At 32.6% G+C, this 27,669-nt stretch overlaps 2 protein-coding genes across 3 annotated transcripts; both read right to left on the bottom strand.

The window, feature by feature from the left end:
• Positions 1-1,348: 1,348 nt before the first annotated feature.
• Positions 1,349-4,300, bottom strand: LOC113688857 (uncharacterized). 2 transcript variants are annotated; one of them, XM_027206667.2, is made up of 5 exons: positions 3,954-4,300; positions 3,433-3,788; positions 2,673-2,988; positions 2,118-2,582; positions 1,349-1,838 (listed from the first exon to the last, which is right to left on the bottom strand). In XM_027206667.2, the coding sequence occupies exons 2-5, from the start codon at positions 3,760-3,762 to the stop codon at positions 1,555-1,557; spliced, it is 1,395 nt and encodes a 464-aa protein (XP_027062468.2). In that variant the 5' UTR covers positions 3,763-3,788; positions 3,954-4,300; the 3' UTR covers positions 1,349-1,554. The 2 variants fall into 2 exon arrangements, with proteins under 2 accessions (XP_027062468.2, XP_027062467.2); XM_027206666.2 differs by having other exon boundaries at positions 2,118-2,988.
• Positions 4,301-14,213: 9,913 nt separating this feature from the next.
• LOC113688992 (probable membrane metalloprotease ARASP2, chloroplastic) lies at positions 14,214-16,186 on the bottom strand. Its single transcript, XM_027206820.2, has one exon. It carries the CDS (start codon positions 16,068-16,070, stop codon positions 14,691-14,693), a length of 1,380 nt encoding a protein of 459 aa, XP_027062621.1. The 5' UTR covers positions 16,071-16,186; the 3' UTR covers positions 14,214-14,690.
• Positions 16,187-27,669: the final 11,483 nt, after the last annotated feature.

Here is a 27,669-nt window from a genome sequence, read left to right as displayed (position 1 = left end):
CTGATCAAACGTAAAGAACCAAAATAGAATAGGATTAGAACGTGAAAAATGCTTCTTCATACATCACACCAGTTCATTTCCTCTATCTTTCATGGCTTAAAGTAAGTGAAAATATGGAAAATATCTGTGAGAAAGGTTGACGATAATTGAGGAAATCATAATCTGCGTGAACCTTTTTTTTTTTTTATAGAGACGTTTCTTTAATTACTTATTACTAGAAGATCAAAAAAGTCAACATAAAAAAGTACTCCATTGGAGAAAAGATCTATTCAAAGTAGTATTGTGATGAAGTTGTCTCAATCTGATGTAATAAGCCATAAGGCACCACAATTTGTACAGAAGGCTGAGTGAAAACATCCAATTTTAGCCAGACAGCGCCGTTGTGTTTTGGCGAGATTCGGGAATAAAGTAGGATATGGTCCAAGTTGTATGAATTATTGGGATTTATCATGAAGTTTCTTTGCAATCAAAGGATCTAATTTGAAGGAGAAAAAACCCCAAAAAGCACACAAAAACATGAAAAAAAAAACACAGTATGAAATGATCAGGTCTGGCTTGCGAATTTTGCACACCTTATAAGATGGCATACATATTTTTTTCTTCCAAAACTGAAATGGTTCTGTGTGCTAGCATGTTCATACGTACAATCATTTATTCCACAATTATATCGCAATATTTTTTAGAGAATGTTAGAAAAGTCATTCACAACTAGCAGCGTACCACGTAAAGTCGCGTAAGAGCGAAATCTAAGTATGATTTTATATGATAGTTATTTCACGATTACGTCACATTATTTGAAAGAGAAATTGATAAAATTATTCACAACTAGCTAGGAGCATATTAGGTGAAATTGCATAAATGGTGAAGTCTGCATACAATTTGATATGACCATTATATTATAATTGCATTGCTATACACTTGGAAGAGAAATTAAAGAAATTATTCATGGCTAGAACTGCCTACAAGTGAAGTTCGTAAGTGGTTAGATATAAATTTATATAATTTGCACTAGTGTGTATGTGTATGTGTATGGCACAAGATGTCACAATGATTGAAAGAGAAATTAGGAAAGATATTCACCACTTAAAACATACCTAGAGCAATCACTTAAATAGTAAAATATGAGTTTTTGTGTTGGGAGTTAAAATGTATATCCTTTTGAAGCATTTGAGAAATTTAAAATAATGGTGTAATATTAAGAGATTGTAATCCCAAAAAAAAAAAAAAAGCATGTGATTAGTGAATTAGCATTCTTGCAGATAAGTTCTTAGTTCTAAATCTTTTGGTAGAACAAAGAACTTATCTGCAAGAATGCTAGGTGGAATATCCAACTAATTAATGATTCTAGTTTTAGCAAATAATCAAACCAGCACTTTTACAAACTTATATTACATATGTTCAAAATTTGGAAATGGTACATTAAACAGCTAAAACTGCTTTTAAAAGCATAATCTGGTCTATGGGCTATAGCAAACTAGTAAAGGAGAGAAATTCTATTTGTTTACATCCTCCATTTTCAGCTATCAAAATCAGATGTCTCTTATTGCGCATAATCTAATAAATTCCAGGCAAGTTCTTCCAGTAGCTCGCACCATCGGTCCAGTTATTATCTGTTATCTCGGGAGTTGTTGCAACTGGAGAATATGAAGGTTCTGGCTGATGATTTTCCTTTCCTGCATCACCACCAGTCCAATTCGAGCATTGTCCATCGATATCATTACCGTTTCCATCATACCAATCAGGCATTGTTACTGGTAATGGGATATCGTCTAGAAGATTGAACAAATCATCCTCCACTGGATTGCTTTTCAGTGATGAAGCGTTTGTTGTTTCAACCCCTATACAAAGCAATTATTGAAAGTACTAATTAGAAAATAATAAAAGGATTTAAAGCTAATTTATTTATCTAGATGTTGCATTTTACACTAATTACTGTATAAGAAGATATGGAAAGTAATTTAAGACATTGCCATGATGAGCTTTCTCAAGTTTCTCCATCTCAATAATAAACTGAGACTTCTAAATTGGGACCTCAAACTTAGATAAGAACTTAATCACACTGTAATAAAGCATATTAGTTGAACATATCAAGTTAATATGGTAACTTAATAACTCACCGATGGATGAATGAGTAGGAGTAGAATCTTTAAAAGGTTCATCCAGGATAGCATTAAGACCCGATTCTTCGCCTACGTTGCCACCGACATCTTCCATTAATTTGTAGTCCCACAGAAACTCTCCTTGACTTTTTTCTGCATCCAGACAAGTCTCTTTTGGCTTTTCTGCACGCGTCAATGCTTGGGACTCATCTATAACGTCTTCCAATAATCCACTGTTACCATGGGACAAGCCTTGATGATCATGACCTTCATCACGATCATCTGCATCACTTGATGTTGCAATCATATAATCACTTCCTGAAGATGTTGTTTCAGGAACAAGTGATTGGATTGCAGGAAGCCCCATACTGGAGCCTGAACCCGTATCATTTTGTGCAAATGATGCATGAGAAACAGGTACAGTATTTGCAATGCCAAAATTGAGACAATTGAACTGGAGTGAAGGCATTGGCAAGGATGCTCCTAATGGAGATGGACCTTGATTATTAAAGGCTAAAGAAGCTGAAGTTAATGAAAGCAAAGAATTAACAGATGACAGAGATAAAGCTATACCATTTTTGTTCTGAGCAGGTTTGAAATTTGGACTGGGATCAGACAGGAATGAAGGCATAGGCTGGTTCTGGAAAGTGGGCGCAGGTGGTGTAGTAGGATTGAACATGTCAAAGATGGATATAGGGGTACTATGCTTGGGTTTTCCATCTACTGCTGTGATAAAGGATACTAATGAAGGACTAGGTTGAAGGTTTTGTGGTTGGTATTGATTAAGAGGCTGAATATCGACAGGGTAAACTGGCAAACCAGCTCTTTGACGCCTCTTTAGCCTTGTATTCCAGTAATTCTTGATCTCGTTGTCTGTTCTACCAGGAAGCTATAGAATGAAAGAGAATGTGAGATACAGCAAAGAAAGAGAATATTGCAAAAAGTGTAATAGAAAAAGAAAGTCACAAGTGCAAATACTTTGGACAAGATATAGGTGTATAAAACAAGATAAAGTATGTGTGTTTAAAAAGTAGTAGTTATACATTGGAATTGACAAACAATATTCCAAATCATTAGTGAAAAAAGTCAAATTTGAAAACGGTGAAAGTGTAAATAGATAGTTGAGAGAAACTAGACTATGAAATATGAAAAAATTGCAAAAGCAGCTAGACACAAAAGAATGGAACTTCAGACACATATAGTCATATAGATATCAAAACGTTAACAAATTTACCTATCAAAATGTAAAACAATCAAAATCAAGCTCTCAAAAAGCGACAAATATAGGTCCAAACTTAGTTTAAATCAACTTGAAGGAATGGTGAAAACCAACCTGGGAGGCCATGCGAGCCCATTTGTTGCCAAACTTAGCATGGAGATTAACAATGAGAGCCTCTTCATCTTGGGTAAATGCCCCTTTTTTAAGATTAGGCCGTAAATGGTTCGACCATCTAAGCCTGCAGCTCTTCCCGCACCTCATCAACCCTGAATTCCTCTGGACTGCATTCCAATTTCCTTCACCATTCTTTCTCACATACTCCATCAAGAGGGCATCCTCGTTTGCAGTCCACGGCCCTTTCTTCATGATATGCCGCAAAGATCCTCCGCTTCTTGATGTGGACGCTGCACTGCTCTTTCTTGAAGGGCTTCTATCGGGGGCCATGATCAGCCTTTGTGCTCAACTTTTCCCTGAAAGATAGAACAAAACAAAAAGAAATCAATTAGCTTCTATTCATTTCTTCCAAAAACTGTATACATATTCATATGTATACAAGGAAAAGGTACTATTTGTGCTTTTGGTAGTGAAAAGAATTCTTTGCATGTTGTTCGAAGAGGTGAACGGTGATCACTCACTTATTTCAGGGAGGTGATGGATAAGGGATATTGATCGATCTCCTCTTCTTCCTTGGAATTTATAGTGCAAGGAGGACAACGAGTGCAAGTAATGGTATTATTGCACTCCAATCTCTTTAGCTGACAAGTAATAGATAGCTACAAAAAATATTGCCAGATGTTGAAACATGCAAATCAAGGTGTCAACCAGGCGGCATTAAGGAGGAGGAGATCCAGAACAAGTTAAACTAGGTAGGGGTTGGGAGAGAGATTTATTTCAGGTTGGGGGTATGGACTATTAGAGTATAGAGAGATTGAATGAGATCATGAGAGAGGAAACTTGCAAGAGGCTGTGAAAGTGAGAGACCCCACAGGGGCTTATGAGAATTTATAGGCATCAGCTTGAATTACGGCCCGGGGTGCATTCTCCATGTTACAATTTTTAATCACTCTTTTTGAGTCACTCCCTTCACTTCTTTAGAGGGTATAATTCCTTCTTCATATTTAAGTGTTCTTAAATATATGAGGGAAAATAGGCATTGAGTTGAGATAATTTATATAGTCCTGAGAGTTAATTAAATCACTTCGACATTGAGAATAAATGATGAGTTGAAGCAATTAAGTAATTAGGAGATCATTAAGTCTGTGCCAATTGTATTAAAGGCTCACTTTTACTAAATTAACTCACATTAATATCTATGGAATTGTCATATTTTTCTTCAAGGAAAAAGAGAAGGTCCAATTTCATGAAGAGAAAAAATAAATAAATAGGACCCTTCACAAGCATCCTCTATGATTCCATAGATCGGTTTTAGGGAGTTCAATTTGAGAAAGGAATTATTAGCCTGTAGTTAGTATCAATCATCATTTTAAATAATACTTAATTTTTTATCACATAATGATATCTATGCTAATACAATATGAACGTATTAAACAATACTTAATTTTGTATCACACACAGTCAGTTGACGATATTTATTCACCGACTTTCTTAATGAGGGACCTCATATAAATAATAATCAAGGTCCAAAGATTATTTTTATTCCTCATGGATGCCCCTTTCCCCCAAAACCTTTTAAATTTTCTTTTGTGGATAAGGGCTTTCACCAAAACTTATACTACATTGGCCAAGATATTTATCCAACATTACTTATTGTTTTCTTTTGAACTTTCCTACAACAAATGAATATGTGGTTTTTTTTTTTGGGGGTACAATTGAGAGCAGCCAACTTCTAGTCAATTCTTTTCTGCATATTTACTAAACCAAACTAACATCTAGTTTCTATAAGATTAGTACACCACAACAACATAAGAAAATTATAGAAATGCAAATAAAAGATAAAGCAGAGGAAATTAAACTATTGGAACAATTTATACTATTTCGATTCATACATTATTGAAAAATAAGTACCAAAAATTAGGGTTTCTTCCCATGTCTACAATTCCGTTTTTAACAATTAATCCTCCCTAAACTCCATCCTCGTGTTAACAATAAATTCTTTCCTATACTCTCTCCTTGTGCTTTTATGCATTGACTTTCTTGGAAACTCCATTGTTCTAAGGCAAGTTCTATTTCTTTCTTTGCTTTAAAATCTTTTTGTTGTATTTTATATGTTTATATAGGTATATTCTTTCAATCTTAAGACACCAAGCAATCAAATGTATTTTGTATTTTGCAAATTTTTTTAGTTTTGACTTTGAGTATTACAAACATTTGATTACTAGTTATGGTTTTATAATTTTTTTTATTAATTTGTTATGCTTTTTCTAATAACAATTTTTTACCATTATATGTTTGATTGTTTGCCCTCACCTTAAACTAAATTCCTGTTCGGTCTACGTTTTTCATTTTCTCTCTCACAGTGAAAAAAGCTAAGATATCCATCCAATTACAGCCCCATTGCTCATGACTGGTTCGCTATGCAATCAAAAAATAATTCCTTCACCTTTACACATGGTTATTTCAAAGATCGATAGTTGGTAGAGCCAAAGTCAGATAATTAACATGTTTTTGTTGTTATACATTATAATGGATCATGCAAAAGACACATTACAAGTCTATCAGCTTAGAGAGTAAACATTTTAATTTATGATTAGTGTGTTCAGTACCATACTGGTTCTAAGATCTTGGAACCACAAAACAGTCTATGTTTACATGATTAGCAATATTATGAATGAAGTACAAAAAACTCAAAAACAAATTTGACTCTGCTATCCTACAACAATGATTGCTAAAGGAAAGACACTGATTCATTATTTCCTGTGGAATGGTATGTGCATGGTGAGACTACACAATAGGGAGAAACAACCACTTTGTAAGGAAACTCAATCAAAAGATGAATAGTCGAAATTCAATCCTCTTTTACCAACATTATACATTTGAGACATCAGATGTTTTGGAGACTTTGTAAGGAAACTCAATCAAAAGATGAATAGTCGAAATTCAATCCTCTTTTACCAACATTATACATTTGAGACATCAGATGTTTTGGAGAAGATTGTGTGATAAGATTGGAAGGATTGTAAGTAGCAGGTCCGAAGTTCAAACTCTTTCATTTACAACGAAAAAAATAAAGAAAGAAAGATACCAAATGCTTTCACCATATTTAGTCATTGCCTGAAATCAGAGCCAGACTTATCCTGAGTCCCATATCTCATAGACCCACACATAATCAAAATGGATAGACTTAAAAATTGTATCATATGTTCTTCTAGCGACCAAGTTAATTAATAGTTGGGAGAAGCAAGATATTCGTAGGGAAGAAGTAGCTTTCATCCGATAAGATAGTCAACCAAAATGAAACCCCATTTCCTCCTTTAAATATAGATATAGATGCATTGGCCTTGTTAGATATAAGAAGTCCATATAGTACGGCAATTTGATTAGGACAGCATAAGTATGTAACACAATAAGAGTGCTAATTTCTTGAATAGATTTCGTAAGGTGTTGTCTTTCCCTATATGATGGTTTTTACTTGGTCTAAATTAGCTTTAAAAGACAAGAAAAGTTAGGAATTTGTTCTCACTTTACTTTTGCTAAAATAGTGACTCAACTTTTCTTAGTACATATACTGTAAAAAAGAATACCGTGTATTTAGCACAATTAGTTTCCTTATTAAAAATGTTGTTCCGAATGCTGTAATTTTTTGTAACCCTCCCATCCATCCCCACACCTTTCTTCCTCCAACTACCAAGTACGGAATTTGAACCATAAATCTGACAATGAAAAAAAACCCTAAAAGCTGTAAAATCAATATATGAACTGTAAGTCCTACTCAAGGTAACTCTATCTTGTTAGCAAGCTCAACATCACCACGATATTATCTAAATCTGTTTTCAAGTATTAGGCAAGTGTGATTAAGCCTGCTTATTAAAAAAATATTTTTTTTAATTATAGATAATTGTTTGTCTTTTGTTTTGCAATAGATTCTCCTCGAACATTTAAAGCTTTGCTTCTCATAAAATTATTAGTATTATTTGTTGAACATATTGATTAGGTTCTGGTATTTTTTTTCATCTAGACATATAAATTGATTATGGTTATCAATCAACGGTAGAGATTTCTTGAAAGATAATGACAAACACGACAAGAAAAATAGCGTAAAATAATACAGATGCACTTTGAGTATTTTATTTAGTTGTGAATTTAAGTTAAATCATTTAGTCCATATATAGAACCATGTCAGAAATTCACTTTCCTCAAATGAGTTTAAACATTAAGTTTGATCATAGTCTCATGAAACACTTATTCTTCATTTTACAAGGTAAACAATCCATCTTATACGATGGTTTTTTTAATTATCGATATACTTTGCTTTGAGACTAGTTCTAGTGGAACATTTCAAGTTTTGCTTCTCATAAAGTTATTATTTTATTATTTACTGAATAGAATTATCAATTTATTAGTATTTTTGTATATCAACATATTAAGTGCTTATATTACCAATCAACAATAGAGGCTTCTCGAAAGAAATGAAATAATATAATAGTTCTCATTAAAGGTTAGAAGATATTCATATTGTTTTGGCAAATTAAATAACAGTTCTCATTAAATCTAGATTGTTACATTGTATGTGTTTCATATTATTTCTAAATTAGATTTTTCTTTAATTTTTTCAAATATGTGAATTCTCGTGTTTTATTCAAACTTCAAGAAGTCAACTTTTGCGTATGTACCCCCATTGCATATTTTCGCCCTATCATGATTATCTATTTTCTCTTTAAACTTGTAGATAATCTCATTACTCATGCCTTAAGATTTTAAAGGTTCACTAAGATTACACTAAAAAAATGACTCAAATATTTTTTTAGAGAATGTATAGTCAATATAAAAAAATTGTTATTGAAACAAAAATGGTACCATTTGATGTCTTTTGTAATGAGTTTAGGAAATTGAATGGCAACAAAAAATAAAAAAAGAAAAAGAAAAAGTACTTTAGTGACAATCTCCAATGTGTTAAGAAAACATTTGTATAGAATTTCTCTGCCAAAAGTTATGTTGTTGCTAATAATCCATAATTAAAACATTGATTGCTTGGTTTAGCTTCTAATGGAAATTCATGATTGTAGTAGACTTACTAAACTGTGCGTATCAAAAGTTGTTCCAGTCTCTCTGTATGGATACATGGAAGAATTATTCTCTTTAATGAAATTTGTAAGTATATTCAGATATTTATAGCTAGATAACCTGATTATATCACACAAAGGAGTTCTTCAAAAAAGTATTTTCTTCAATCTTATGTCAATGAATGTAAATTAATGGTCTTTGAGTGCATCACTTGATGCAACATAAGGAATTATATCACATGGTTGTAAATGATTTTAAGTAATTATAAACTATAACATAAAATTCAGAAAACTTCCAAGTATTGAGGAAACATGAAACTTTAATTTCTCCTATATTGTTTGGTCTTTTGCATCATCTTAGTCTTGATATTTTTTATAACTATCAATTTTCTCAAGAAATGCTTGAACACCTAGTGGTGTAATTGTTTAATGTTGGGCCACCTATCAACATGAATATCACTTTCTAATTGCTATATTTCAAAAGTACGTTCACTTTTTAATGTTTCTTCTTATCCTTTATGCTAGCAAACTAAATAGAAGAATTATGTGATATATAAATTAGAACTAAATTCAATTTGCACTCCCAAACTTGTAACACCTTCTTACTTTGCATCCTAAGTTTTAATTTTGGATATTTTGCACGTTAAATTCTTAATCTTGGACATCTTTTACCATAAATTCTCAAGTTTGTCCCTTTTAAATCGATCAATGATAGTGTTAGCAAAATTAATGAAATAAAATACAGTGCAAATTAATGACAACATATCGTTTTGTTCTAGATGTGATCCCTTCAGTCTTTTTTACCACGTTTAGCACATTGTCACTGATTTATATGGTCCCAATCACTAATATTATTAATAAAATTAATGCATAGTACTGATAATGCATTCTTTTTGTTGCAATTGCGATGCCTTGGTTCCTTTTGACCACTTTTAGGGTCCTCTATATCGTTAATTTTTCTTAGACTACAAAGTGTTTCAAATTGAGACTTCAGAGTGTAAAGTATTCAAAATTAAAATTTAGAATACAAAGGGAGATAGTAGTATGTATTCAGCCGAGGTACAAAGTGGAGTTAGTCCTATAAATTATCCTACAAACTTCTTGTTGATATAAGCTTTCTTCTTGTGCAAAACCTACTAGGATTGCCTTTATGTGATTTAACTGTTCATAAAGAGGCCATAAGTTTATACTATTTACAATAAAAAGAGAATGAATGGTAACTTCTATATAAAACCTTCTGCTAAAGGTAATAATGAAAATACACACTACATAAAATAATCCAGACAAATAGCATTTTGATAAACAGAGTAAATTTGCATCCCTTTTTTCTAAAATAGGAATTCAAGTGCCCTATTTTCACTAACTTTTTCCAAACCTAAGACTTATTTTGATATTGTACTTCAGCACTGTATGACCCATTATATTGCCAAAAGATAGGCTCAAGATTGTGGTATTAATAACAAAGTGCAAACAACTTGTGTTAGATCATGAACTTGAGCACCATATCACCCACTTTGTTGCTAAATGTTAGGCTCAAAGCTGCAGCATTAATTAAGAGAAGACCACCTTTTTTTTTTCTTTACGGTGCACTTGAATACTGTAAGACCAATGTTGTTGCCAAGTGTTAGGATCTTGCTTTTGCAAATTGACTTTCACTTCAACTGAAGATTTTTTTTTTTCTGTTATTCTACTTGGATAAGGGATACTGCTTCGAATACATTTATTGGATGTGGTTGACTATTGATATATAAGGCCAAAACTTTCGTTGATGGCCATTTCGAAAATCATGTGCCATATTTTGTTGCCAAACGTTACACTCAAAAGTTTTGCAGTAATCAAGAGAAGCTTATGCTTTGTTAGATTTCTCTTTAATTGTTCTTCTGATTAAACAATGAAGATTAAGTCAAATGCAGTTAAATAATTTCTTATGTTATATTAGTTGAGAAAATTCATTTCATGCAGCCTCTTCATAAATTTAATTGTGCATATAACAAGGTCTGCTGCGTTCCATTATTGGATTTTACATGTAATAATTTGGCGTGTAGCTATTTTATGTAGTTCACATTGACCTGTACTAGAAATTTGAGCATGTTTCATAGATTGCATTTTATCAAACACCATTGATACATGAGATTGGAAACTTTAGTTAATAGTATAACAACTGTGTATATCGAACGAAAAAGGAAGCACTTTTACCAAACCAAATTTAGTAGCACAAAAATTATGAAAAAAATTTAACTTATTGAAGCAACAAAACTAAGTCATTGAAGACAATTGCCCTTAGAAGTGGTATCACAATTCAAGACACAATGCAACCCTAGGTTGAATGCACTCCTAAGTGTTACGATTTGTTTGTCAGCACAAATAGTTAATCGTCCACAAGGCAAATAGCCCTCCACTGCGCTAGTAAGTCTCAATCTCTACCAACAATACATACATAATATATATATATATATATGTATATATATATCAATCAAACACAAAGAAATGCTTTAAAAGCATAAGTTATGATTGAATATTGGTGATACCGAAAATCAGATAGAGAGTTTCTTAAATGAAAACATTAGCATGACTTTTTAAACCTATGAACGTTGCGAAAGTCTTTAAGTGATACTATTACAGCTATAGAATGTATAATAAGTAAGAAGAACTTGTACCCAGTATATAAGAAGGAAGGGGGTTTAGTTCTTTGCCTCCTTTCTTGTCACGTGGCTTTCTAATAGTTTGACAAGTGGCATAACTCTAATATTTTTTATCTTTTGCATATCTTTTTTTTTTAATCCCTTTGTGCATGCCAAACCAAACAAGTCTGGCGCTTATGTTGTCCTTTCTGAGCCCAATGTGTTTTCTATCTACCTAATATATAAAAAGACATGGATGTTTACTGTAACACTCCAATTTTTTAACACATGGCATAGCTTTCCTTTGAGGAAGATGTGATTTTTTTTCCATTTTTTATTTCTCCACTTCTACCTTGATGGGCCAAAACAGAAGATCTACTGTATAGGTTGAGACAGAAGATTTTCACTAGAGGTCATTTTGTTTAACCATATAGACTTCTACTGCTTTTATGTGTTGTCTAGTTTATGACTATAGAATCAAGCTTTACAAATTAATGAAAATGTTCTAATCCTTGGATATTGATTAATTATGTTTAATTAGTAGCTCACTCAACTCTTACATTTAAACAGCGCCTTTCTATGATTGATTAAAGTTTCTTTTCCTGTTGTACTATAAATCATTTCTCAAAATTACATAGAAAATTAGCTTTCTTTTTTCCCAATTGTACTTAATCATGAACTGTTTTATTGTTTGTCTCATTTTTCCAGCTTTATATTAACTCTAGAAATGTTGGTGCTAATTTGCAGGGTATGGTTGTGTTGTAATTATGGTTATAGTTAGTGTAGTTTTCTTTCTATGCAAACTCAGGCAATTACTTGTTTGGTGAAACATAATAGCTTCCAAAAAAGTTTGTATTAATAGAGGATTATGCTAGTAATATAGTTGAACATGGAAGAATATTATGGCAATATCCAATCTTTGTACAAGGTGGTTTATGGGATTTACAATTGTGTATTGTTAGGCGATTTTAACAATAAAAGATTTTGTGATGAAAGGTTGCAGTACATTGATGCAAATGATAAGATACGTATACATTCAATGATGGTCTAGAGGCTTTGGATGTTGAAAAATGCTATTAAAAAAAAAAATCATCACTTTCATTTGCAACACCTATGCATGAATGAAATGACACTACTCAACAAGAAGAACAATAAACTTTGCTTGAAAACTCAACCAAAATGCAAACAGTTGAAACACCATCTTCCTTTAAAAAATTATGTACATTTTAGATACAAAGTGCATAATAATCATGTTCAACATATTATGCCTTGATCACACACTCTTGAAAAGGAGATCAGTGTACAAGTCAGTCAGTTGTTGGGAGAAGCAAGATACCAATAAACACCTTTAGTCAGCCAGGGCAGCCAACCAAGAAGAATCACCTTTCCTCCAATTGGCAACAATATGGTAAGAGAGGTTGGCTGGTACAAGAAACACAATTGTCCAATTTGAATGTTTTGCGTCTCATGACCATGCTAAGAGTGACATTTTTCATACATATAAATTTAGTTGATGGTATCTCTCCCTATATGAGAAGAGATGAATGAGTTTTTGCATTAGGCAGTCTTCTTTGATAGTCTTTGCTTAGTCAAATTTAGCTTGAATGACACAAAAGGTTAGACTTTTGTTGTCACTTTTACTTTTGCTAAGAGAAAGATTGGCGTTCTTTAGTACTTGTGCACAGTTAGGTTTTTATTCAGAATTTTCCTTTTCTGTATACAGATTTATAGGCTATAAGTCCATTCCAGGCCATTCCACCTAAATATGCAAATTCGATGTCATCACATTGTTACTCAAATCCCTTTTCAGGCATTAGCCACCAGATAGAGTAATATATGATTAACTCAACATTTAGTTCAATAAAACATTTGTTTTTTTGAATCATTGACAAGTATTTGTTAATGCTTTCTGACAGATTCTAAATTTCTAATCAAGCATTCAAAGCTTTGCTTCTCATCAACTTATTCCCACATTCAGCCTTCGCTCCTCATCAAGTTATTCTCAAAAGCTTGTTTCTGATTTTGTTAATACTAAAACTTAATGAGCTATTTATTAAGTCATTAGTATTGTTACCATATGATCATATAAAGTTGTTATTATTACCAATCAAAAGCAGATGTTTCTCCAAAGACTAGGACAAACAGTACTAGATAAATTACATAAACCAATACATTTGCACTATTTATCAGTTAGATATGGCACCGTATTACAGACTTGTTTTCCTCAAATGATCTCTTATGAAATCTACACGTAGACTATAGTGTTCTTCTTCCAAATCCAAAACAAAAAGATGGTGTTTCTTAAGGCGCAAAAGAAACTAAGTGCTATACTCCCCATCATTCAGAACAACAAATACATGCATTGGATTGATCCGCTCACTTGTAGGCATTGTGATACATGCAATAACCATATAGGTTTTCTTGCATCATTCTACATGATGAGAACCATGTAACTATTGCATATCACACTTGCAAAATTGAACACACCCCCCCCCCCTCCCCAAACATGTGAGACTAATTCCCGGGTGCAGCAGTTAAGACAAGAGTTAAACAACTAAAGGAGAGCCTTACTTGAATAACATACTCATGCACTTCAAGGAACACCAGATGGCCATACAGCTCCTCAATGCAATGAGAAAGCAAAAACAGAGAAAAAAAGAACAAACCAAATTCCACAGTATCAAGCAAGTGTGAATATCAAGAGTAATTTTAAGCAACTTATAAACCTAATATTGAGGAGAAACAACATTCAACGAACTTTTCTGCCAAGTGAATGACTTAGTCTTCTGTTTAGATGCAACACAAACACAATGATAAGGTAACAAAATGGGTAATCCCTTTTAGACAAAGATTTATTGTTCCTGTTCTGGGTTCAAAATTAGCTGCATGCAGCTTTCCTTGGCAAGTGCTGCCGCATCTTAATATCAACATAGTAGTCTCTGGAGTTAACCATTTTCAGTGAATAATTGGTAATGAGCTACGCATGAACAAGGATCAGAGGCAATAAGCAATAAAGACGACAATGCATTGAATGTTTCACACAACAAAATACCACCTTCAGTAATTCCAGTAAGTATGTCAAAGGCAAGAAAAATGCGAAAGAAAAAATAGAATCTAATTTAAAACATCATTGACCAAAAAACAGATGGTCAGCATATTGACAATTTTCAGTTCTGGCAATTCTCATATTCTATAGCAAAAGTGTCAAGCTAATAGAAGGAGCCTTAATGACAAGTTCTGATATACAAATGTGGTCAATGAAAGCAGAAGTATATGGAGTGGAAATTGTACAGATGTGCACAAAATATCTGGTAGAGTAGTTTTTGATGAATTCTGAATAGCCCCTGCTTAAGATTTGCTAATGCAATGACGAATAAGTATGATCCTTGCTCAGAAGACTTATCAAGATCAAGAAGGAGCCAACTGCTCCCTCCTGCAGAATGTCTCAGGAGGAGATAAGTGAAATAAATTCTGCTTCCTTTCTGCTCACTTATAATAAAGAGTGACTTGTCACTGACCAACTTCTGTTGGCATTCAGCCTGAAATCAACCAGATGACAAGAGGTAATTAATCACAACATATCGCGTATGAATTCGAGGTTTAATGTGTCCCGTACAAGAAGAAATATCCCCAGAATTATGACAAGCGTGATGCCAGATGACATAATTTGCTGCTCTATTTCTAAAGGCAGTTTCCTCCCTCCTCTGGCTGCTTCTATTAGGATCAAGGCCAAGGTACCCCCATCTAAGGCGGGCAATGGAAGAAGGTTTATTACTGCAAGATTAAGATTCAGAACAGCTGCAAATTGGTAAAGACCATCTATATTTGACTTTGCAACCTCAGCACCAACAGCTATAATTGCAACAGGTCCTGAAACCTTGCTAGCTGATTGTGAGAAGTTGAGAAAAGTCTGCTTTAAGCTGTCCAGGACATTTGATGTAAGACCCCAAAACTCACGTCCTGAAAAACTTAAAGCTTCTAAGGTGTCCCTTGGCATAACCTTTGAAATCCTAACATTGGGTGACAGTTGGACCCCAATTCGCCCTGTTCCATCCGAATTCATATCAGGTGTAATATTGATATCCACATTCTGTCCTCCTCTCTCAACCTTAAGCAACACCTTCTTCTTAGGATTTTTCTTAATCTCATCAACAACGTCAGCAACCAAATTAGGCCCCGTCTTTTGAAGCCCAATTGCATTTACCCCTAAAATAACATCACCTGGCAGCATCCCATCTCGGGACGCTGCTGACAAAGGCCTAACGTCAGGCACAAGAACCCCAGGGAAGGCCTCTTGAACAGGCAATCCAACAGATACTACTTGTGCAAAGATTATAACATAAGCAAACACTATATTAGCTATAACACCAGCTGAAACAACAAGCACTCGATCCAAAATAGGCCTATTTTTCAGCAAATTTACATCATCAACTGGAATTTCACTATCAGGATCATTATCAGGAAATCCAACAAAGCCACCAAGTGGAAATGCTCTAACAGAATACTCTACATTATCCTTATTGAATTTAGCCAAAATTGGCCCAAACCCAACTGCAAATTTACTTACATGGATGCCCTGAAGATAAGCTGCCAAAAAATGACCACTTTCATGAACTATGATTATAGCTGTTAACACTCCAGCTGCTACAAGAATTGACTGGGCACTCTCGAACCCTGCAAAATCAAGTCCTGGAACTGCCCAAGTACTCAAAATTTTACTTCTACCATGTGGGCGTTTCTCCTTTGGACATAAAAATTGATTCTGGCAGTGAAAACTTGAATGTGGAGAAGAGGGTGAGCAATAAACTGAAGAAAGAAAAGATTTTGAGAAGTGGGTTTTGGTCCTCAAAGAAAACTCTGAAAAGGGTGATCTTGAATTCATGAAATTAATGATAGAAAATGAAGAAGAAGAAGATGAGCATGGAGGAGTGGATAAGAGGTTTATAATCATGGTGATTTTCTTCAAATTTTCTCTTTGAAGAAAAAAGTTTGGGCTTAATCAGTTAAAGGACAAACTTGAAAGACAGAAGTAGAGGATGACTTTGATTTTGGATAAATCAGTTTTTGTAATTTTTTGTGGAGGGGAATTGAATGCCATGTTATATTTTCTTTTTTTTTTTTCCTTATTATTTACTTCTGTCCCACAAAATTTCCTCCGTCTTTGGGTGGGATACTGGGATTAGCATCCCATTGGGCTGCCAAATTTCTTGTGTCAAGTGTCGTTTGTTTTTGAGTTTTGGCAGTTGTAGCCCAAAGATTTCTGTAGATTAAGATTTAGGTAATCTTTGGAGGGCCTGCACTTAGTTCAGAATAGCAATGCCAGAACCCAACTATAATGGGCCTTTGTCAAAGTTTCGTGCCTTTCGTGCTTAAATCTTTTGTAAGGGTGTGTTTAATAAAATGAAAATCTATAAACTGAAATTTGAAGTCTCAATCCATTAAATTATTAAATTATTAAGTATTAAATATAATAGATTCGAATCCATTAAGTTACTAAATTGTTAAATACTAAATATGATAGATTTGAGTGTACATCACATAAAGGGTACGTTTGATAAAACTAAAATTTAAATCCATTAAATTACTAAATTATTAAGTAGTACTAAATACAAAAAATCTACCGATATTTGTGAACTACATTCAAAATTCTTATCTAATTAAACAATTTGATATTCTCTATCTAACAGCTTTATATTTCTTTTTTCTCTTTATTTAATGACTTTCACAGCTTCTCTATACTCCACACATCTTTTTACTCTATCATAATTTTATCTTTTTTTCATCTTTCCACTCTTTCACAATTTTGCTCTTTTTTTCATTTTTTTATCTGCTACTATTGTACTCACCGATCTCAAATTCATTTTTTTCATAATATATTTCATCTTTTTATATTAATTTAATTTAAAATAATAATTATCATTTTCATATCAACAATTAGTTAATTAAATCATAGGTTCTATTTCTTTTTTGGATGAAAAGATAGAATGACAAAATTGTACAATTTAGCTTATTGAGCATTCAGCTATAGATGTTTATCAAATAGTATAATTAGGTTCAAATAGGTTTAGTATTAAGATTCAGGCATTCATATATTTTTTTAGTGTTTAAAATTCAGCAAATTAACTATTTTAGTATTCAAATTTTGGAATTCAGATTCAATTTTATCAAACAAAACCTAAGTGATAAGTGAATAATATATTTTTCATTTTTGGGGCAAATTTTAATTAGAAAATTCAGTGCCATTTAATTAATTTAGATATTCTAGTTTTGGTTATCACATGCATTTGAATATGTTAAAATTTGAACCCATTAAATTTAAGTACTAAATTGGGTTATCAAACAAAACCCAAGTGATAAGTGAATAGTTTATTATTTATTTTTTAGAGCAAGTTTTGCCTAGAAAATTCAGTGTAACTTAATTAATTTAGATATTTTATTTTTATTATCAAACGTATTTAAATATGTTAAAATCTGAATCTATTAAATTTATATGTTAAATTAAGTTATCAAACAGGGCCAAAGTTTTGTTTAGAAAATTCAGTACTATTTAATTAATTCAAATGTTCTATTTTTTATTATTACTAGGAGGAGTGCCCTCGCATCGCGCGGGTGTTATGTACCTATGGTTAAAGAGAATTTTTTATTGAACAAATAATAATACATTCTAGAAAGAAATAGTCATCAAATATAACAAAAATTATAATAGTATATTTTTAATTGCAGCACACACGTGTACACTTTACTTTATCAATGCTTTTACACTTTTACCATTCCCAAAAGGCCCCTACAGATGTCTGTTGAAAATCGTCCAAGAGCAGACATAAGTTGCTTTAGACAAAAAAATATCCTCCAACGGTTAATTATAGCAACGTGTTAATTGCATAATGTGTTAATATGTCTTTGTGTTAATTGCACAACAAAAACTACACTTCAATTAAATGTGTCTATGACATCATTTCGGTAATTACATTGACACATAAACTTATATGAGTTGCACTCAATGTAAAAATGGTTGCAAAATAATTTCCTATCTCAGAAATGCCTAGATGTCTCTATAAATCAAGGGATAATTTCAGAAACCTCCCCCGAGGTTTCTTATACTATCATTCAGCTCCCTTGAGGTTTTTAAAATCTCATTTACCTCCCTTGAATTAACATTTCTTGTAACATTTTAATCTGTTTAGAGGAAATACAAGAAAGATAAAACTTTTGTTCCAATACTACCCTTATATTATCCTAGTTATGAAATTTATAACAACAATAAAAATATAAGGTTAATTTTTATAAGATGTAAATTTCTTGACGTAAACTATTTATTTTAGTTGTATTGGAATAAAAGAAAACCTTGAAAAATTCACACATATGAAGGGATTATTTTAGTTTTCAATACGATTTAAAAAATACCATGAATTAAAACATATTTTTCAAAAAAATATCTTGACTTCCTTACTTAATTGTAACTGTGCACGAAATTTTTTAAAGTGTTAATCACTTTCTAAAATCCTTCTAAGTGGTTAATTTTGATTAGATTTAATTTATTCATATCCTTTGTTATTCCACCATGATTCCAATGTAAAGAAATATAGATCATTATTAGCTAGCAATTTTTTTTAATTTACATTTTTTGCTTTTAAATTTTTATTTTGTTTTGGCTTTTTGGTTGAATAGTTATTAAGGGCAAGGGTAATGTTGTTAATTTGTGACCTTTGATAGGAATATTTAGTCTTGTCAAGTTAACAAGGGAGGTAAGTGAAATTTTGAAAACATGAGGGGAGTTAAATAATATTATGACAAATCTCGAGGAAGGTTTCTAAAATTATCCCATAAATCAAAGTTTTAAATGTACCAAAATAAGAGTATTTCAGTAAATATACCTAAACTCAATCTGTCCTCGGTTGTACTAAAACTTTTAAAAAAATTACACAACATTCCACATTCCCAAAAAGTCTCTATCCATGCAGTTGAAATTCAAATCCCCCCTCCCTGCCGAGACCACAACTCATTCTTATATGGTATAAAAAAATGTTTGTAAATGGAAAAATTTTGAATCCAAAACCTTCTATTTATAATTTCTCTTCTCTTATCATTCAACCCAACCCTTCCACCCCTTTAGATTTCTTCATTCAAGTGAAACTCTATGAATGTTTTCTTCTACATATTTCCTTACACTCGTCCATAAGCAAAATTGACCTTCTTTTAAGATGTTCGGAATTTCAATTTTCTCTTGTAGATAATCCTAAAAGTTCCAAATATGGATCAAGTGTGCCGCAGCAAAAATGAGGGACAAGATTACAACAATGAAAAAGATGAAAGCAAAAATATAAAACTAGAATTAGGAAGGACCAAATTTAAACTAGTCCAAAATTTAAAGGATTGACATTACAGTTCTCTGTCTTACAAATCATATACAACACACTTATCAACTCAGATCAACATTACTAATATATGCACTTATGAACTCTAAACAAAATCAACAAATAAGCAGATATGCAATTTAAACAAAATTACCATAGTTTTCTCATCATGTCAAGAATAATTTTCTCCCGGAGATGGCTGAATTATCTTAGGTTTCCCAGGGAGAGTATATCAGCATTGGTCAAGAACTTATCAAGGACGTCAACTAAGTAAATAGCCCATAGGTGAAGAAATAAAACAATAACAAGAATAAAAAATAGTGTTTGGCCCATAACAAAATTAGTTCGTCAATCTAGCGATAAAGTTGAGTACAATCTAAATTATTAAAGCAGTCCAAAATAGAAGTCTCCCACAATCAATGCACCTCTATTTTTAGTAAGCAAGACTTCCTGTGGCTTTTTGCCCAAAAGTCAAGAAAGATTTTATATAATTTCAGGTTAGAAGGTATAGTGAAGCCCATGGGTTGGCTCGGATGGTCGAAGGCTGATAGTTACGAATCTGATGATTGTGTTCGACCCCTCCTTCTATCGGTTATGTATTCTTGAGGACGGGGTGCACAGTTATAAGGGATGATGATCGTGTGTTCGAATTCCCTTCTATTGATTGTGTATTCTTGGGGACGGGATGCACAGTCGCAGGAAGATTAGTAGAGCATAAATTGGGATATTTCTTATGTTGAAAAAAAAAGTTAGAAGGTATAGTGATAATATTATAAAAAAAAATACAGAAGCAAAATAATTGGTTTTTTCCATGAATCTATCAACCATTGGATGCAAAACATTAGAATATAGCTCGCATTATCCCTTCTGCATATTTCAGCCATTTCTTCCTTTTCATCTTTCTTCTAGATTCTCCATAATTCTTAAACAGTCCTTTACCTAAATTTCTTTTCCTGGTTGACAATTTTGAGCATGTCAAAGGGACCATTTAATAGGATACACGTAAATAATCAACAATGATGCAGAATAGGATTCTTGAGTTTTTGTGCGTACGGAGAATACTATAACCACTTGAAGCATCACTAGTTTATGGCCTAGAAAATATGAACTATCCAGCATTTGTCAAGGAAACGTTGGTGTAGTAGTTGAAATTGATGCCGGACGAATTAGACGTTTTGGACTCAAATTCATCCTTCTCCTTATCAGCTTTCTAAATTCCATCACTTCCTTGCTTAAAAAAAATAAAAAATAAAAAATGAAAGTAAAATCACTATTGGTTTAATAAATGAATATTTTAAAGGTTAATCTTTTTTTTTTTTTTTTGTGGTTTCCTATAAATCCTGTACTTTCATTTGTTTACAAAATTTGCTTCCTATTGCAGGCAATAAACAATTATTTGTAGACGAGTGAAATGCCATACCGGGCCACATTACAACATCAGTTTCCCACGAACATTTCTGACTTTTGGTTAGAAGTAATGCATCACTTTCACGACATCAAATCAAAGATGCTTGTTGAATTCTTATTCGTTCTTTTTCATTTTCTATTAACCTTGGAGTTGTTGGATTCCCCTAGCTAGCAACTAATCTTGTATGCATGCACCCAAAGTCCACTCCAGCAGAAAATTTCAAGCACTTTCCTATTGCAAATGAAACGACCAATGGTCTTATCGTTAAAAGTTCATGCCGTACTTTTGTAAGTGTATGCCTGGCTTTGAAAATTGTGCAAAAGCAGCTGGAATCGGCATCTTCATTTTGCTGTAGTGCAATCATAAAGTGCGCCTCCTGCGTGTGGTGTACTATAGTCTCTGTGAAGGGTCACTTTGTTTGTATTACTATTTTTTTAAAAAAATTTTACGTTTTTCGTGATTAAATTTTTTAATTTTACATACATCAAATTAGTATAATATATTTTCTATAAAAATTTCAAAAACCAGTAATTTATACAGATTTTTTGCATTTTTAAAGTATTGTGTGATAGACTGATAAATAATTCAAGCAACCTGGACATTTTTCTTTTTGGTATCTAATCAAAAATATCTATTTAGTCCGTGAAGTATCAAATGATTGGATTCTAAGGACTGCTTAATTGAGCACAAAAAGGAAAAGGAGGAGGTTCTAAACAACCTTTTACCAAGATTCTGACCAGATTTAAACCCCCAAATAATTAAAAAAAAAAACCAGAGAAAGAAAAGATTCTGATCAAGCTAAGCTGACATCCATCAAATTCTTGTGTTATAGGTGTGGTGCAGTATGTGATCAAGTAGACAAATTTGAGAACCTTTAGGGGCCAAATGAACTTTAAAACATTTGTAAACTTCCCATGTAATTATCAAAATAAATACGTAAATCCCAAAATAAAGCTAGCAAAAATTCAATCAATTCTAAATCGAGAAATTTCTTTGCCTCATTAGGTTAGAAAACTCAGGCTGATTGAGCTTTGTCCACGACCATCTAAAATCTTTCTTTAGCCATTTTAGGTCCTGCATGGTTAATTCAAGCTTCATACATCCTTTTCCTTCCTTCTTCTCATTCTTTTTTGACTTTTGTTTTCTGTAATTAGGCAAAACGTTTTTCAGTTCATCCTCCGTATAAATCCATTTTTTAGCCAGTCATCTAAAATCATTCTGCTGTACTTTTTTAGTTTACAATCAAAAGGAAAGAGATAGCCAAGGGACAGACAACCATGCAAAATTTTTCAAATCTGAAAGAATCTCCTTCGTGGGTCTCCTGATTTAGATTTTTCTATCATATCACAAACTGAGACAAAGTTCGCGAAAAGAGGTCAAAATAAATCAATCATTAAGACACATATATAATATGTATAGTTGTATTTTTGTCTGCATCCAAAAAGGTAATTCGTGAACCATTGTTCTAGACTTGGTCCGTATATATGATCTCAGGCTGATGCTTAATTAATGTCATCAAGGCACTAAGAAAAGGATAATGTTACAATAGATTGGTAGGAAGATGAATGATTAGTAGTTGTTACGAGGTTAGAATTTATTTGCCAAAGCTAGCCAAAAGATAAAGAAGAAGGATTCAACTAATTATGATTTAGGACCTTAATTTGGTTGTCAATCAAAGCCATTAATACACCTTGACATTGCCATCTGGTAACTGTTTGGGAGTTGGATAATCTTCATTAAAGAGGGTAAATGTAGGAATTTTCATTTAAACTTCTAAATGACAATTCCTCCCTTGACAACATAAAAGGTCATTAGATATAGTTAATCTTATATACACTGGCAGTGTATAATATTATTACGGTTGGATACATGATATATTTGCAAAATTTAGACTTCAAATTTAAATTTAGATTAGTTGTCATAGAAGATTAATTTAATTAGGATATTGACAAGCAAAACTTTGTAGTTAATTTTAGTCCTAATACTATAATGTTAATTTTACGTCGCTAAGATATTAAATGTTAGAGTAATCAAACGAGGACCATTTATTAAAAAGCAAAACGTTAAACTTATTGTAGAAAAATTAGATTGTTAGCTTATCTATTTCTTCAGTGACTTTTAGAAAAGAACAAAAATTAGAGTGTTGGTTCATTTTTTTTTCTTGATCATCCTAAGTGGTTTTTTTTTTTTGGGAAAAGAATATATATATAAACTGTTTAACATGCAAACATCTGAGAATTATACATGAATAAAATATGACCGATTTGACTTTATCAATTTGTCAACTAAATCCATACCTTATGCTCCACTTCGGAGGATTAATGCTATACATAATCAATATAAGTATACTACTTATTAAGCCATCAAAAGTGCAGATTTCAGATATAGGGTGTTAATTTAACCCTTCGATCCCTATATACAAAAACCAGAATTTTCTTTTTTTTTTTTTTTTAAAAACCAGAATTTATTGCAATGCAGCTGAAAATATTAGACAAAATAGACCCACTGAGACTAGAGTCATGGTTGCTGCTAATTCACAAGAACTGGACAGTGGACATAAATGATTCCTTCGTCCATTCCCTCAATTTCTGTCCCCTTTCATGGCAACCTTATCGGAAAGGGGATATATACGCAAGAAAACGAAAAAAATTTTGTTCACGGTTACACCTAACTCTCAACCAAGACATGTACTACGTAATTAGCAATAGGACCACAAAAATTTAATATATCAGTATTTCCAATTTGGCTCTTTCTTTTCTTTTCTTTCATAGAAAAGTGGATGACCTTTATTAAATGCTGGATTGAAAATCAGCCAGCAAAATGGCATAGTCCAAAAAAAGGGTGGTACGTAATTCTCTTGTATATATGGTGACTACTTTGATCTTGTGAAAAGAAAAAGTCATGATCCTCTCTATAAGATTTAGAGTCTGTTTTTAAACAAAAAAAAAAAAGAAAGAAACTTGGGAAAATTGATTTAATACACTTGTCCAAATTAGAAGAGATAATTTAGTGTTTGGACAATATCCATTAGCCGCTGAAAGTTTTCCGAAGTTTTATAAACTTTGTATAGTTTGAAAAGAACAAGAAAAAAAATGAAAATTCCGCATAGACTATTTTTTTTTCTTGCATAGTGTGACATATTTGTTGTTAATAGGCTAAGTGTGTTTGGATAGGAATTTATTTGAAATATTGTTTGGAATAATTATTATTTTTTGTAACTTTTTTTTAAGTGTAAGTGAGAGGTTTCGGACGGGGGGCTCGAAACCTCCCACTTACACTCCCTTCCACAATGCGACCCAGCTTGTCCTCCCTCTCCTCTCCCCCTCCCCTCAAATTTGGAACAATTACTATGACACTTTTTGTAATATAATATATGTGAAATAAAAAAGTAGTTGAGAAAATAGAAATGTATGTTAAAAAATGTGTTTGTGATACAAGTAAATAATTTTTGTGCAACAAATGTAACTTGACATCATTTAGTTGCTGGCATCCTGCTCCACCAGCTTAGTACCGAAGCATTTTCACTTTATTGAAATTAAGCAAGGATTATACTTAAAACATGTAGAATTTTATATTACTATCAAACTCTAAAGAACTCTCTACCTTAACCTTTTCAATAAGACCTTGAAAACAAACGTAATAATGCTTGTTGATAAGGATGCACATGATCTACATACATACATATATATATATATATATATATATATATTGTATGTATGCATGTATATATGTATATTAATAGCAAACCCCGTTCATGAAAATGATCTATACATGTATTATATATTTTCTCACTATAAATAGATATTTGGCAAAAATTAAATGGATTCAGACTCAACCTAGGCCTATGTTCAAGTGGATCATTTGCACCACCTAATCTCCTTTCCGCGTCTTCATGAGTAGTCGAAATTACAAAAATATCAATTAGTTCTAAATGGCAGTAAAAACCAAAGTTCAACTACGCAAATTTTTTTTTTATTTTTTAGGCTTTTTTTGTGTGTGATATGAAAAATGATCTAACGCTAATTTTGGGATCCATGAAGATTGTCTGCACAACATTCAATTCAGGAAGTGCTTGAAAACCTTGAAACCTTGCCCCAACCTTCAATTTCTATGTATAGAGGGCTTAAAGGTACAGAGGTCATTTCCAGTTTTGATTTCGACTCTAACAATGTTGTTGAAATTTCCCATAGGGGATAATTTTAGAAACCTCCCTTGAGGTATCTGACAATTTCACGTGGCTCCTCCCAATTCTAGAAAATTACACCGACCTCCCTTGATTTAATAAAATGACTATAATACCCTCTATTTAATAGATAATTTACTACATATGTAGGACACAAAAACCAAACCAAAAGTAAAAGAAACAATAAAAAGCTACAACAACTCGTCATCATCCCTAATCCTATTTTAATTAAGAGAAGTTTTTTTTTCTCTTTCCCTCCCTTTTTTTTTTTTACCTCTTATGATTCTCTCTTTCCTGCCTATAACCCCATTGTCTCTTCCACCAATCAACTATACCATGCAAACCTGCCTAAAGTATTTATTTCTTGTCTACTTTTCCCTTTCCGTGGTACTTAACTATTGGCCCCTCTTGTTTATTTCTTCTCATATTATAATTTGTATATATTAAAAAATCAAAATTTCCAAAATTACAAATTGAGGGAGTAAATGAAAATTTCATGGTCAAATTAGATGGAGACGATGAAGATGGTTGTGATAGAGGGGGAAAAATGAAATTAATGGGCTATGGTCAGAAGAGAAAAATGGACGAATCTGGGTTATGCTATTATGTCTGTTACATACTAGAATCTAATATCTTCATTTGGTTTCATTTTTGTTTGATTTGCAAGTATTGGTGGTGGTTTGTCACAAAAATTAGTTTCTCTATTCCTAACGCCATTGGAGTATGGGGTTGCTCTTGGCATAGGCATCAATAGTGGTTGGCCAGGTCCTTTTCTGTTCAAGGAAGGTGATAGGTGATAGGTGTTGGGTTCATAATTTGAGGTGTGATATTAGTTAATAGACAAAAGATAGTGTTAATTTGGAGCGTGAAGCTTTTTGAGGGTATTTTAGTTGGTGGTGGAGGTTATGGTCGATTTGTAGAGGAAGTGATTCGGATAGAGTTTGGGATTTTGATGATGCCGAAATCGATAGAATTTGGGGATTAAATTGGAGTACAATTTTAGTAAAATTTGGGTTTTAGTGATGCCAAAATTGATAGAATTTGGGGATTAAGTTGGAGTTTGCTTGAACAAGTTGATGAGATTTTAGATTTACATTATCGTGGAAGCATAGTAAGTCTAGATGAAAGTGTTTGTTACTTTTTTTTTTTTGTTAAATTGATCACTAAATCTTTTTTCACTTTCTTTTGATGTATGATATTGCATAAGGGTATATTAGGATACTTAAGTATAATTCTAGCCTCCTTTGACAAAAAAAAAAAAAAAGTATAATTCTAGTATAATGGGTCTATATTGTTACTTAAACAGTAAATGCAAGGGAGATCGGTGTAATTTTCTAAAATTGGGGGGAGTAAGTGAAATTATCATAAACCTCCCCTGAAATTATCCCAAGGGATAGCGATAATTGCACAACTAAAAGTGGTCAATTATTTTTGTCAAATTTCTTCAGTTGTAAGTTTCCAATTGATTTCAATATTCATTTAATTATCTTCGTAGACTCTTCTCACTGTTTTTCGCCATCCCAAATGGCTCATGCTAGAGCTCTCATACCACTCTTGCAGTGATCAAGCTTTAGGGCTAACAAATGAATACAATAACCAGTAAATTAGAAAAAATAATATTTTGGCAATGATTATTAGTAAATCAATACAACAGAATAAAAAGTAAGGTATATCCATGTGTCTATGTGGTTAAGGCTATTATTTGAGCTGCAAATTGGCATTACATGCATGGAGGAAGCTGGGGCAATTTATAGTTTACCACCTTATCCTTTGCCCTTATCTCAATTTGTTACCTCAAATCACAAATCGAGTCAATTGAACAAAACCAAACCAATTTTGATTACACAATTCCTATCCCGAGTATACCAAAATTTGGCACTTGTTTAACAACTTTTAGGAGGAAAAGTCTTGAGAGAGTCTATCAAAGAGGTCCAATATGTAAGTCAAGATCCAGCTTTGACTCAAAAGGTTAAACTATTAGGTTTCGAACTCTTATTTACATATTAATTTCTCTTCTTCATCTCTCTAACCTAACAATCTCTCTTTTCTTCATCTTTCTAACCTAACAATCTCCCCCTTCATGAATAACTTTTCACATTGAATCCAAATTTATAAACTCTTTTTTGAGCCTACTTTAATACTCAATTCAACCCTATCTTAACTCCAAAGGTCATTTTTTCTCCAACTCATGGACCCACTCTTTTTCAACATCTAAACTAGATTTTGAATCCTGCCAACCCTTGACTTCTTAATCTAAGACCAACTGGATTACTTGCCAAATCCATGATGCATCTGGTCCAATACTAGCCAAACTCCTTGGCACTTTGGTCCATCATCAAGAATCTGCCAACCCTTAACTCCTTAGTTTAAGACCAATCGGATCACTTGCCAAGCCCATGATGCATTTGGTCCAACGCCAACCAAACTCTCTAGCACTCGGTTCTCCACAGCTACCCAACTTCGAAAAGAATTCACCTACCAATAAATAGCCAACACTCGCAATCAGAAACTTTGATACCACTTGTTAGAGGGAAAAATCTCGAAAGAGTCCACCAAAAATGTCCAATATATAAGTCAGGTACCTAATTTTGATCCAAAAGTTTAA

This window comes from Coffea arabica, chromosome 5c (genome assembly GCF_036785885.1).
Source record: "Coffea arabica cultivar ET-39 chromosome 5c, Coffea Arabica ET-39 HiFi, whole genome shotgun sequence".
Lineage (NCBI taxonomy): Eukaryota > Viridiplantae > Streptophyta > Magnoliopsida > Gentianales > Rubiaceae > Coffea > Coffea arabica.
The sequence above is the reverse complement of the archived record's forward strand: the minus strand, read 5'-3'. Positions and strand labels throughout refer to the sequence as shown.

What these genes read in the sequence shown, in the direction of transcription:
- LOC113688857 (XM_027206666.2), bottom strand. Translation starts at nt 3,762, where the DNA reads ATGGCCCCCGATAGAAGCCCTTCAAGAAAGAGCAGTGCAGCGTCCACA. An exon ending in GGGCTCGCATGGCCTCCCAG is followed by an intron (nt 2,989 to 3,432) that starts GTTGGTTTTCAC and finishes TTCATTCTATAG; the next exon opens with CTTCCTGGTAGAACAGACAA. An exon ending in TCCTACTCATTCATCCATCG is followed by an intron (nt 1,839 to 2,117) that starts GTGAGTTATTAA and finishes TGCTTTGTATAG; the next exon opens with GGGTTGAAACAACAAACGCT.
- LOC113688992 (XM_027206820.2), bottom strand. Translation starts at nt 16,070, where the DNA reads ATGATTATAAACCTCTTATCCACTCCTCCATGCTCATCTTCTTCTTCT.